This window comes from Mercenaria mercenaria, chromosome 8 (genome assembly GCF_021730395.1).
Source record: "Mercenaria mercenaria strain notata chromosome 8, MADL_Memer_1, whole genome shotgun sequence".
Lineage (NCBI taxonomy): Eukaryota > Metazoa > Mollusca > Bivalvia > Venerida > Veneridae > Mercenaria > Mercenaria mercenaria.
The window spans coordinates 745609-760389 of NC_069368.1; the positions used below are offsets into that span (position 1 = coordinate 745609).

The 14781-nt window shown below is 33.2% G+C and overlaps 1 protein-coding gene across 1 annotated transcript; it reads left to right on the forward strand.

Moving 5' to 3' along the window:
* Positions 1 to 3082: 3082 nt before the first annotated feature.
* Positions 3083 to 5924, forward strand: LOC123565900 (uncharacterized). The gene is made up of 2 exons (XM_045359666.2): positions 3083 to 3729; positions 4401 to 5924. Exons 1-2 carry the CDS (start codon positions 3281 to 3283, stop codon positions 5311 to 5313), a joined length of 1362 nt encoding a protein of 453 aa, XP_045215601.2. The 5' UTR covers positions 3083 to 3280; the 3' UTR covers positions 5314 to 5924.
* The last annotated feature ends 8857 nt before the right edge of the window (positions 5925 to 14781 follow it).

Below are 14781 nucleotides of genomic sequence, written 5' to 3' on the forward strand. Positions count from 1 at the left end.
GATTTTATCTTAAATTTTCAAATAAAAACAGGTATATAATCTGAAAATAGATAGCATAGTATTTACGTTGCCTCCCATGCCAGTAAACGAATGTCAAATAAAATATATATCGCCATGTTAGTATAGTTTAATAGCTAATCCACTTACTCGTATCTTTGTCAGATATAGTATCTTTAAGAAATCGAAAATAAACTGATATGTTTTAACTAATTAGTTTTTTGAGTAAAATTTACGAGATTATTTTATATATTATGGCAAAAACGAGATCCAGAATGAAATATTTTATAATATTTATGTAAACGGTTCATTTATAAAATTTGGCTTAGCAAGCTGAATAAGTTTGTGATAGAGACTGTCGTTTCATACTTGTGGATACTTTATTATGATTTTATACTTAATAACACTAAGCAATTCATAAGTCAAAATTTAGAATTCAATAATTTTCTTACTATCAAGCGTATACCTTAAAATATACCTGTACATTGCGAAATCTAAAATGTTAAATATGTATAATTATTTGTTTTTAAAAAGCAGCTCAATTAAATCTATCAGGCAAATCCCGGCATATAGATATTTTAGCTCAGGTTCTTTTTTCTATAGGCTTCCATTATAAGAATTGACTCTGTCACATACCCCAAATTTGAGAGATGACTTTTGAATTGTGATTCATTTAATAAGTTAACAGGTCAGACACCAAAAATAGTAATTTTATATAGTCTTAACCGGTCAACGTTTTTACTATGTCTCTTAAAACACAACTAGCTCCTTTGTTAAATGGCATATAGAGGCCAATTGCTGACTGACACCTACTATTCTAAAGTGACAATAAAATAGTGCATTCAGTCAGACACTTGTAAACTATTCAAAATTTCACAGAAAACATTTATTGCTTGATTTTGAAAGTAAAACTTATCTTTCTACCCAGAAAGCTTATGTCTCATTGTCTCTTACGGGTTCCGCTAATCTAATCTTTAACCAATCCAATAAATATGACTATTAAATATAGAGAGTTGCAGCAAACATTAAGCTTAAACATACAACTTCCTGTTGGTATTTATATCGGAATTACGTGTTACTCCACCATATAATGGACTCTAGAAGTGAAGGCCACTTTCCTTCCTTGTATCTCAACAATTTCTTCAAAACAAGTTACCATCTTACTTATTGAATCTTTGGCCGTGTTGTAAAACACGATCATTGTACAACTCTGGTTTCCGTAAATCAGTCTTACAATTTAGTTTAAACAGTATCTTATTGATATAACATGCGCATAAAACATATACATACAGCTAAGTTTACAGTCAAAATAGTGCAAAGGATCTGAAAACCAGCTTTCATAGAAAACTTATACTAATTCATTTTTTATCCGACAGAATCATTTTTTGTTTGTTTGTCAGTTATTGAATATCACTTTACGAGACCCTCTTAGAGTAACGTATTTTTACTCTTTGATATGCAATTAAATCCCATTAGCAAATGTAATATGTCAGGAATTTGTTGTCTAAATTACACGCTTACGAGTGTTACCAATATATGCCTTGGTGTGTTGAGGGGGTGAAACGAATCCAAACATGACTTTGAGTTCTGCTTAACCCGGGGCTAGAGGGAGTGGACGGTAGTTTGCATTTCCACTACCGTCCGTGAACAGGCTCAATCAAACCGAGCCTGCAGCATTTTCATTTATGTCGTTTTGGGCTACCTGTGGTTTTGTACTTTTTTATTTTATTGTTAAACCTAATAAGATTAGATAATTGACAGTGTGTCATATGCAGCTTATTAAGTACTGGTACAAAAAGGGCAATAGCACATTGGCATCTCTTAGGAGGACGGGTACATGTGGCATATACTCTCGCAAGGCATACGTATGTTTTTAATAACAAAGGATGACCTGGTGACCTTCAACTTTTCTCGGACGTAATGAAAACGAAAGTACTCGGGCTAAACTTAAAAAAAAACGAAAGTCGTATTTTTAATGGTTGACATGATCAATAATTGGGCAAACTAGCACTTTCCGAGGAGGGTCACTAACAAGTCCTATTGGCGATGGATTCCACCAGGAATGAGGTGTCGAGATTGATTTATATAAGTTGTAGAACTATTATTTTCTATACAACATATATGCTTCACAGTCGAACAAAAACAAATTAGTATAAACACACTTACAAGCTTTATATGTGATTCGTTTTATCGACCACTTATTTATTGCCTAGACTGATATGAAAGTCTGCTGATCCTCCAAAGAAATATAGGGATCTTATGGCAAAACAAACAGGGTTCACGCGCAGGGATCACCCTGTGTAAAAGTATGAGCATGGCGTGCATTTCTTTTCGCTAACTAGGCGTCTATTTTAGCTCTTTCTTACGATTTAAAAATAACTGGGATTGAGCACGATAATGTCATCATTTTATCTTCGAGTAACATCGGAACACGGAAGAAACAAAACTCCCACAGAGGCCGTAGTCGAACAAAGGTATATGGAGAGTTTTCGAACCTAGTAAAATTGTTTTAGGCCTTTTTCATGTTGTCTAAAGTGTCAACAATTACTTCAGTTCTGAGATGTTTCTGGTACTTTAGAGCTGCCTGCTGATATTGACATTTCAACTACAAATGTTGATTCTACGGAAGCGTGAAAGGCGCTTTTGTAGATTGTTACATTACAGGGGCTGAAAAAGAAATAGCTCAGATCAATATATTGTGCTAATCTAATGTTATTGCTTTTCAAAGAGTTCTTAATACTTATGATACAATATAGATAGCCTAGAATTCTATCGAAGTCCCGTTTCGTCAAGGTTGTAACTGTACATTCAGATTCGTCATAGATGCCGTACTGAATAGGTTTGACTAGATTCACTGAAGTCAAAAAATGAAATGGTTTTAGGAAACCGGACTTATTGATAAGATATAATATATTACTTCACTTGATCAAATATATAATATAACTTCACATAGCAATGCAAATATGATAACGCGTTATCGATTTAAAACCCCTTAACACGACGCGGTTGGTTGTCGATTGAGTTACCTTAACATGCAGATAAGATAAGAAAATAATGTATTTGCCCTGAATGATAAAGCGTACGATTTGTGTTAAGGTTAATAACTGCATTTACTTCTTAAATACTGTGAAAATATATTAACCTTGTTTGTTCTGTTCTTGATCGGATAAGGACACAGTTTGTGTTTGATATTATAAAAAGCAGGACATATGACGAACTTTTATAAATATTTGAATTTGCAAAGAAATCAAACTGACGTTTTTTTCTCCTTCAAGTGATCATAATGTTATCTAAACTGATCCGATCAACAAAATTTAAAATAATTGTAATAGTGTGCTTACCTATTCTAATTTTATCAATTTTGTACTTACAAACGAGAAAAGATAGTATTAATTTTGCATTAACATCATTTGTTAACACCTCAGTTACCGTATCAGACAGTACATTGATGAATAATTCTGTAGTTAATGGAGTATGCAAAGGAAAACTTCTCAGAGAAACTTTTACCACAGATGTTTCCTGGCAGCCGATTGACAAACAAAAGACAATGTATGTGGTATCTGCATACTATGTTCAAACGGCAAGGAAGGTATTTATAATTGGCGCCAAACCTATGTTTAATGTTGCCGTCATTTGTCAGCTCTGGTCAAAGGAAGAAAACGAAGGTGATACGAAAATGTGGGAAACCGAAGCTAAAGTTGGAACACCGAATGACCCTGCCGGACCTTTACCGTAATATGACTCTATTAAACCTATTAGTATGGTGTAATTTACAGAGAAATATAAACGATAATGAAAACATATTAACCAAGTTATTTCAATTAATCAGATAAAAGACTTTTTGATAGAGATAAAAATATTCAAACATACAATATTAGCATATTATTTTCCTATTTTCACCGGTTTTAGCCCTGTGTTCAATAATTATGTTCTTTTGTTTGGCCTTGTCCGGTTTTAAGACGATTTTTAACGTATGTACTTCCACAGAATGTCAGTTATTTATGGTTGTCATTTAAAGCAACCGGTGTTTATTTTTTTAATGTATTCCAGCTAGAATTAATACAACCTAACATGATAAATGGTGAAGGACAAATAACCTACGACTTTTTACATGGACAAAATTTATTTCTTACGTCATCTTTAATCCATTTGGTTGCAGAGATTCCAATATTCCAATATATAGTTGAGAATCTTTAGCTGTTAGGTTCATGCACGGATATTCTTAATTACTGACATTTACGTTGTGCTTAATTTCTGGTGTATAATAACATTTAACTGCTCATCCTTTAGACGACATTTGATTGTTGTGTTCCTTAATATGAATCAAGATAGGCCTTCTTACAGAACAGATGAAAACAATGATATTCTTGTTCTCATATTCAAAATTTACATCTTCCTTACAGGTACACGGCAACAACATTTGAATGTCAACTAAATGTTACTGAGTTTCCTACCCACGTTTCACTTGTGACACAATCTTGTCAAAATGCTTATAATATCCTACCTGTGAACAATGCTTCGGAAATTCCTACCTATGAAAGACGTTTTACAGTTTGTTTGGCGCCAGTTTACAGTTACAGGCATGCACAAGAATTTGTTGAATGGATCGAATTAAACCGGATACTCGGTGTTGAAAAATTTGTGATATATAATTACTCAATTGCTGCAGATATTGATCAGATTATTCGTTACTATTCAAAACGAGGCATAGCAGATGTTATACAATGGCGACTACCGTTTCCGGTCACACATCACATACATTATTTTGGTCAAACCGCCGCACTTAATGACTGTTTGTTTAGAAACAAACAGACTTCCGAATTTATAACGAACATTGACTTAGACGAATATATTATTCCACAATCGAGCACTATTTCAAACTGGACTCAAATGATCTCACAACTAGACCAGTTGGCGGATGGGTATATTTTTAGAAATACTTTCTTTAGGAAAGAATGGACAAATGAAAATATAGAATTTAAAGAGAAAGTAAAAGCCAAAAAGTTCGGACTGATTACTTTGAAACACTTCGAACATGAGAAAAAGATATATAATGCTTTTGACCGCTCAAAGTATTTTGCTCGACCATCTCGTGTTCATTATACTCTTATACATGAGATTCCAAAAGCACGGGTTATTAAAGTACCTACGGAAATAGGTTTGCTGTATCATTATAGGAACTGGGAAAATTATGCGGATAAGCAGGAAAGGATAAAGGATACAGTAATTCTAGAAAAATTTGGACAGAATCTAATTAAAAATGTGGAAACAGTATGGCAAGACCTGGAAAAAATGCATCTTTCATTGGGTTTATAGATCAACAATAACTAAAACCGCTTGTACCAAACATTTGACATATTTAGAATTACTTATGTTCCATTTATGTAGATTATCTTTAATTTTTCGTTTATAATATTTATACTTTAGAAGCCCTTGTTTTATTGCTTTATGAACGTTTTGTGTTTCGGAACATTTTTCTCGAAAATTTCAGTAAAGCGTACCATGTACATCCCGTACATAAGAAATTGTTTGCTATTCTAAATGTTTAAAGTAATATAATAACCACACTTCTCATGGAAGAAAGAAAAATAATGTCCCATTTCATTACAACCTTGAATGTAAATTCTTCTCTTATCATCTTCCCTAAGCCATATGTGCCTAAACATTATATCTTGAAATAACTTTTAATAGATCGCTTTTTCCCTTCTTATTGACCTTATTATCATGTAAATTCAGTGGGCCAAAATTAAAATTTAAGTTCTATGATTATGAATTAAATATAAACATATAGAATAGATTATAAATGTTGTCAACATCGAATCAATATGTCATGTAAATTAAAGAACATTCTATAATCATAATATTTTGTAACATGTTTGGAGTAATAAAAAGGGTCATCTAGCTCTTTTATATTCTATATTTATTACTTTAGGGAGTCAGTGGCGCAGTGGTTATCAGGTTAGACTACAACGACAGCGGTCCGGGCTCATTTCATGGTCGCGGCTGATATCCCGACTAGAGTTCAGTGCTGGGTGATTTGCTTAAATTGGTGCTATTTCCAGCAGTTTCGGCCTAGACTGAATGTGGGGAGGTAAATACGACGCCTGCCGTGGGCTCGGCTGAAAATAAGTTGTTCCATCCATCCCAGGCGGGAACTTTCGTCGACTACCCACTTAAACAAGAAACTTTACTTTACCTTCATAAATCTATATTCAGTATAATGCAGTCTGCTGGCTAACAATGTGGAAGAGGTCTAAAAATAACGTTACTGAAACAAATGTTCCCTTCATACCTTAAATTTACCTAAATTTATGAATTACTATTTCCCTTACGTCCCTTTGGCAGACATGTACAAGGAGATTCAAATACATCGTCTAAGGAAATTTTAACAAAAAGTCCAGTCCAGAATAGATAATAACAGTTCGAGCCAATTGGTAATTAAACTGTATATTATTAGTTGTATGTTATTAGTCTGAAACATTGACTGATTTGCTGGTTCTCCGAAATAATTGTGCTCATAGTCTAAACATTTGTAAATCGAGAAAGGAATAAAGTCAGTAATTCGGTCAAAAATGTGCTTCCGTGGTGTAGTCGGAAGAAGTCCAAAATAAATAGATCCTATTCCCCCCTTTTTACGCAAATTCGAGTAGAACGGATGCTTTAATCACACTTAGTCACTGCTAGAACATATTCTGCATGAAATGAGACGGTTTTTATGGTGGCGAGTTTTGCAGATCGAAACCGAAAGGAGGGTTTTATTGTACGGACAATAACAAATATGTGCCATTTTAAGGCAGCAGACCACCACTGACTGGCATTTCACAAGGGACTATTCAACCCCCGATTTTCTTTTTATTTCGCTGATTTATGATAGAACGTTCATGTAAAATAGTTGTAGAAAAAAGTGAGGTTCTATAAAGATACTGTACTTCCGACTTTTACGGCAAGTCTTCCATGCGTTGTGCTACATTTACATTTAATGAGAATACGAAATCACACGGAAATTCCCGAGTGTCATTACGTGTCCACTACCTTACAGTCTATGTCTTTACGTTGATGAATATGAGCCTTGGTTTTGCTAGAGATACGAATTTAATTACTGATGTTAATGTACCATATATTTGCCAAGATAAAGTATTTGCTTAATGCAGTTAATCAATCAGGCATTTCAATCAAAGTGTCATTCTTGAGAAGGTTCTATCAGTCACCGTCAAAGCACTGAATAATTCGATGCTCTCTCTTAAAGTGTGTGGGAAATCGTTTTTTTCTTCAAACAGTTCCCTTCAGTCAAAATTAATCATAACCTTGTATTTCAAGCAAAGCGCGTACCGTAAGTAACGTATCTGGAATTACATTTCACATGGATGTGTTCAGTGATACATACTATCACATATATTTTTTGGTCCGTTGTGATCATTGAGTACACTCAATTATACTGTAATAGAGTTCCGCTTAAGCCAGTGCTAGGGGGGCTAGGAGGCGTGCGGGGTGCTAGGGGGCGTGCGGGGTGTTGCATATTTTACTACTCCTCATGAACAGACTCAATCAAAACGAGTATTTTATTATTTTTCTTGGTTGTGTTCTGTACTTCGAAAGGGAGCCCTATCAGATTTTATTATATACAAAGAAATTTTTATCTCTTAGAGTCATATAGCAACTAAAATAATGATAATGTAAGATATACGAGTACTTTGATATTTTAATATTTGTAGTTCAAAAGTATATAAATTGGTTTATTGAAATACAAGAGACTCAGATGAACATACACTAAGGTGTCTGTCAGTTGCAATGCCTTACATCAGCAATACAAGCAGCTTCACATTTAAGTAGTATTTCATCAAGTAATTATACAATTCTTAAGTGAATATGTGCAGAATTTGAATGGTATATGTTTCGAAAGTATCGAACCTTTAAACATATCTTGAATCTATTTATGTTGACTATCTGTTATCTGACAATAAAGGAACAGTGACAAAACTATTTAACAAACAAAACATGGTCCGACGCAAAAATGTACATGTCCTGAAGAACCGTATATTCACAAATGATTTAAAACAATAAATATCCAATCTGACATGAAATGCTTTTTGTAGTTTCTGCTGATATATTAAACATGCAGTCAACATAAACCAGAGTATCAAATCCTCTTGAGAAGTCTTAATTCTCACATCTTGTTTCCGCCTTTGAGGAAACACTTTATTTCAAATGAAACATTGCCTTTTACTTTATTAAAAACGCTGAAGCTGCCAATTTATTCATACAAATCAGAGGCCTCCATCGTATTTAGTTGGCTTGTATATGTTATCTACACAAAAGTGACTGATTTACAGTTTCTACAAACAGTAGAGTTTAACCAAAATATCTTATTTTTTATTGACATAAAACAAACATAGACGCGTGTTACAGGGCAAGATTTCACACATTTGCGTACGCAGTTAAAACACATGATTAGGCGTAAAAAAATATTGTTCGTTTCCCGACCTACCCTAAATTTTTGGCCTGATCCTAAATGTTTTTATGGCCTTGGAGAATTTTTTTTTTCAACTTTTTAATAAAAAATTGTAAAACTACACTTTTTATGCCTTAAACATGGCCAGTAATGTTAGAAATCAACTTACTGATGCTCTAAAGGCATAACCCCCTTATTTGTATTCATTTTTTTTGTCACAAAAATAATTTCCGAAAAGTCTCTCTTAATAAAAAAAAAATCCAAAAAAAAAAAAAAAAAAAAAAAAAAAAAAAAAAAAAAAATCCGACCTACCTACCCTAATTTTTTTGAACATGTTACCGGAAACAAAGATTTTTTTTAGGCCTTATTGGAAATATGTATAATTTAGCGCTCCGGTTTTGACAGCCGTATCCTTTAAGTCAGGTTGATAAAAGTGACTTAAACTGGCTAATACGTTATATATCTTTTGACATATATATCAAATTGAAATATTGGGGAGTGCCTTATATAATATAAAAATGCCGTCAATTACAAATACTGATATTTAACCTATATCTTTGTGAAACCTTTTCATATTTGCACAAATCCATTCGTTGTTACATTTGTAATTATTTGTGACGACATTATATATATAAATTATTCTAGGTTCCTATACAATAGACTTTTATACGTCATTCAAAAACACATTTTTTCGAAAATCTTGTACAACAATTTAAGAACAAAGCATCTTATCATGCAAATAGAAGTTTAAGATTGCGGTTACATATTACCTCGTGTAGGCCTGCACAATTATTCGCGTTGTCTTTATTGCATGGGAGCCGAACAAACCGGTTGCACTGCCTAGTGTCACTGTCAATTTCTGAAATTTATAAAACACTTTAGACTATTTTATGTTCCTGTTCGAGGAATGTGTTACCTTTTTCTTGTTTTTTAATTCTTAACAAAATATTTTTGTTCATGTTTATTCAGACAGGAATGCACTACGACTGATATGATTCACTTAAATAAACGTCAAGTATTCAAAACATACGACGGGCGCCCCAACCTTTTTGAGACCAATGTAACCATGTGTTTATACAGGGGTTACAAAAACGAACAAAATTTTCCAATTATTACTAACTAATGCTTATGTATATATTCGTAAAGTTGACCGGAAGTACTAGTTTGGAATCCGCGGTACTTCGATCATTTTTTTTTTCGACAATGTAAAGAAAATTGAATTACACAACCTGTTGAAGCATAATTTGTAGTGCACTCTTGGGCTCGAGTGCCAATCATTTTGCTTCGTCACATTTTATCATCGTTGGATTTTTATCAAGCTGAATCATATTAAAAGGGAAATGTTTCAGAAACAAGAAATAACTTTCATTTACTACGTCATAGGAAAGGCCACGTTCATGATAAGAGTAAGAGATAAAGAGTAGGTTTTGCATATGCAATTTAAATTGGAAAGTAATACAACTTTATATATCATATGAGGAGTTTTGGTAAATTAAAACTGACTGAAAAAACAAAATGAGATAATTCGTTGGTATGATGTCTATCGTCGATCTTCCATTCGTTAGCATATTTTTAATCTATTTATTCCCTGAAACTTTAGCTGGAGAATCTGCATGAGGTGGGATTTTAATTGGCACAAATAATGTCACAGGGACATAGCACCAAATGATTGATAAGCCATTTGTCTTTGTATAATTATACAGTTCCTAAACATCATTTGAAGGAAACGTCCAAAGCCTGAAATAATTAGATTTCCTCCTTTGAGGAAAAAGAAGAATTCTAACTGGTGCATTAAAACATAACTGGCGATATAAAAACAACGAGGTTTTTTAAAGACATAGAAGCAGGCCTGAACTCTGAGATGGGACCTATGCCGTGCCAACACAACTCTTCCCATCTAGTAAGACGCTAAATGCTTTATTTCACTGATTGAAAACAGTTAACTAATGCAAAATAACATTGTTAAAGAGCACAGAGATGTAAATATATGTGATCTGTATGACTGAAAACTAAAGTGGAAATGTTTTCTCAGAAACAAATATGCGTAGTTTTCGTACGTTAGGGCCACATCCATTTAGCGCCCCAAACTTTGCATACGTACTTTTTATGTCCTATGTCAACCAGTATGTCCCACATAGACGTAGGTTTGTTGTACGTAGTGAATTTTATGTTCCCTTGCAGAAGTAAGTAAATCAAACGAAGTACTTTTTGTCTTACATAGGGTTTAATAAATAATACGTCTTTCTTTTGTCCCATGTAGAAATTAACACAAATGCATCTGCTGGCACAAACACATTAAGACTGAAGTTTTCAAACAAAACAGGCATTAAGTTGCCTAGTAATTTCAACAAGTGACACATCAATTTCAGTTTGAAAGGCATTTTTACTTGTTGAGAGTGTTGCTTTTACTGATAACAAAGTTTCTGCAGTATGGATTGCATTGAGTCTTTGAGAGAATGTAAAATGTGTAACGATTTCCGAAGGATTTATCTGTTGATTTCTGTTTCTAAAAGACTTTGTTTAATGTTTGTTTGAGCAACAAAAATAAATGGCTTCGTTCCACAGTACTAACGATTTCGTTATTGCGTACCAGACAAGAGTTCCCAGTCTTTTCAATAGTGCAGAAAGGCCCGTCTTACACATGGGATATAGGACGACTCCCACGGGTAATTATCACTTACTTTCGCGGTAGAGACTCATTTTCGCTTAGCCGGTTACCCTCATGCTGGATAGTTTTATCCGCATTTACAACCAGTGTAAAAGTATTTGAATATAGCAATGAAAGGGGACATTAGAAAGTGATATATTAAATGAGCATATTATAATGCTTTCTTTAATTCGTCAGAACATTCTGAATGTCGTTATGTTGTTCCATACAACAAGTGCAAAACATTTAATGATATAATATTTTGTACTTACTATTGGTACTATTTGTCCAAGACTGTGGAATGAACTGCCGTTAAAATTACGCAAAAGTAAATAACTTGATACATTAAAAAAAGATCAAAAGACACTGAATTTTAGAAACTGTTTTATATGCGATACCAGCAGGTGTTAATTTTAAAAAAAAATAGTGTGAGTTTTTACATTTCATCATTTATATTTTTAAGGTTTGTTAAATTAAATATGTTATAGTATAGAAATAGACGTTTAATCAAAATAATCAGTTTCAGTTTCAGTTTCAGTTTCAGTGTTAACTGATCACGTTGCCTTGCTCGCAAAAATGATTTTTTTTTCTCAAGTTGTGATGCCCATTGTCCGATGCCCATCTTCCTGCGAAAACGAATTTAATGGATCAAAAAAATAAGTTAATGATATGCATTTCAAAATTACTACAGTAATACACACTATTTTACAATAATGTAACCTCCTTCTACAAATATCACAATTTACAAGTGCACTCTGTTTTTACTCAAAACACATTATATCAAGTTGTCTGGTAGTTGCAATAGGCATCACATCAATATCAGTTAGGATGACAGCTTCACATTTGGGGAATGGTCGATAAACTGATATGCATTTGTTTTTTTTTTTTGTGTGTGAAAATTTCGAATAGAACGGTGGCTGAAATTGCGCGTTTTTTTCGAAATTATTTCTAATAATTGTAAACATTTTTTCTGACGAAACACTTAAGCAATAACGTATTAATGTAATCTTAAACAAAGTAAACAAAGGCTCATGATGCCTTTGTTTATGATATGGCTGTCATATTTTTATCATAAACATGCAATATATTAATTTCCTGTTAAATCCTATTTTCGATAATTATTTTTACTTCTATTTGTCAAAAGTCTGAATACTGATTAACATAGTAAATTGTTTTATTGAACCAATTGTTTTGATTAACTCCCTCTTTGGCTCTGACTTTATGCGTTTATGTACAGTAAGAAAGTACTGGTTTTCTAACCATCTTATTATGAGATAAAGCTTTATCTGAAACAAACATGCGTGAAATCCGGCCACAAATCTGAATACAACTATCCCGCTATATAAGCCGCTAATGTAACGCGATCACGTTTCAGTTTATGTGACCAAAGTACAGAGCTGAATAAGTCGACCACACTTAATTGACAATAAATGTTCATGTAAGTTATATTAATGACGATTAATATGCAACTATCTTGTCTTGTTTGATATGGAAGACCTACTTGCAACTTTTCACTGTAACATTATATTTTGTTTAACCCATTTGAATCAGTAGATAATACATTAACTCAAATGTATAATACAAATAACATATAAATAGAGAGTTCAACTTAAATAACACTTCACTTCACTGATAGTTGCAACACTTTTAAAAGTGCACTCGACGTCTTGAATCTTGACAGATTCTGACTTATCTGTTTCAAGGAAATCTACTCCCCGAGGCACGATGTATTACTCTTGTATCTGTATAGACTGTTCTCAACTTTCAGTTTCTTTCCATGAACATTTTAGTGTGTCTGGTCATATTTTGGCAAGAACAGCCTTAATAAATCTAAGAGATATACAAGTAGAACATCTAGCGTTTACAATCGCAAAACATAGACAGATATAACAAAAATAGCATGCATTCAATGTAACTGAAGTATGTTTGTTGAAATAGCATCACTTTCAAACATGGATAATTACTGCCTTTAACTTGAATGCTTTTTAATGTCATCTTTGTTAAACGCAAAGTCATATCACGCAAATCTTTGCCTTATATGTAGAACAAGTGCATAGAAATACAATACAAAATGTAATACAGTAACTACAAATTGTCGAAGACTTTTTAAGGACTAAGTTAAGGGCTGACGAAAGGCTTCAAACTCATATTTTGAAAGTGGCTAACTTCAGTGCGTGCGTTGTGCCTAGAAAAGTACATTCTCCCAGACACATCTTTAAGAAAGAACTCTTAGGGTTATTTTCTGGTCCTTTGGGATCATTGAGTCCATTCAACATATGTGTAATAGAGTTTCTATTAAGTCGTTGCTAGGGGACGTGAGAGGTGTTGCACATTTCATTACCTCTCATGAACAGACTCAATCAAACAGAGTCTGCTACTATTCTTCTTGGTTGCATTTTTTGCTTCCAAAGGATCTTTTTACAGATTTTATTGAAAAAAAAACTTCTCAATTATCTACATTCTGTCGAAGAAAAAGCTCAAACAGCCAAGAGTATTAAGGAATGTGCGAATCCCTGTGAGCTGTTCACATTTATTTAAATATCTGACCTCATAAGTATATAACAGAAGTGTTGTGTGAGAGAGAGTTGCATCAAATAAAAAATAATTGCAACACCACATTCAAGTATTTAAAGCTAAATATGATTTGTAGGTATATTTTGTAATTGTTTTGAGATGATGCCGATTGCATCGTCTGTTGTTTTTATGTTGTTCATTTTTCAAAACAAAGAGCATAGCAATATACTGTCTTCTAACATATGTAGAATTAATAAGGTAAATGACCCCTTAATCTACTTCTTTTCTAAGTTTATCTTTTTCGTCAGCTTTAAGTGGTTAATTTTAGTAGATAATTGGTCTATGCTAGGTAACAGGAAACAGAAAGGAGTTAGGTCGCTGACTTCAAATTACTTGTCCCGTGGGACCGAGCCTCGCTCGGTGCGATGAATTCTTTATTATATGTGGAAGCCATCAAGCTGGCTTACGGAAGGTCGGTGTTTCTACCCAGGTGTCCGCTGTGATGACACAATGCATGCACAAAGCTGGAAATTCGCCGTATGAGCTATAACTGTCGATGTGACTTTAAACGCAACACAAACAGGCAACAGACTTGAAATCTAATTAGATCTTACAGAAAATCTGAACGTTTGAAGCAATATCTTGTTTTATGTGCATACATATCGCTCAAGTACCAAACGTTAAATCCTTTAAAATGAACATCTAAGAGCTTATAATCAAACACAACAACAAATCGCTACAAGTTTGCAAGAAAGAATGTCAGAAAGCTTAAACAAATAGATTTTATAGCAATTGATCAGAAGATTACTGGCTCCAGCGGAACAGTTTAACAACATTTTTGTGCAATAAGACAATAGAAGTTGATCAGCTACTTAAAGAACTATTATGTATTATCTTTAAAAATAAAAAAAATAATCAAATAAAGAAAGTTTTTAACCAAACACTTCAAATAAACCAGGTGCGGACAAAAACTTAAAGTGGATCATTTTTGGGTAAAAACAAAGAAATTGGTAAATGATGATAATATCTCAGTTGCAGTAGCTTACTGGTTACACAATTACAGAAACAGTACATTGTAAACGTTCAGTAATATAAAATACAGACTATCCATCTTTATCAAAATAAGTCAGACCATGTGGTGTCGTGAACGTAAAAAACATAGATATATATAGCC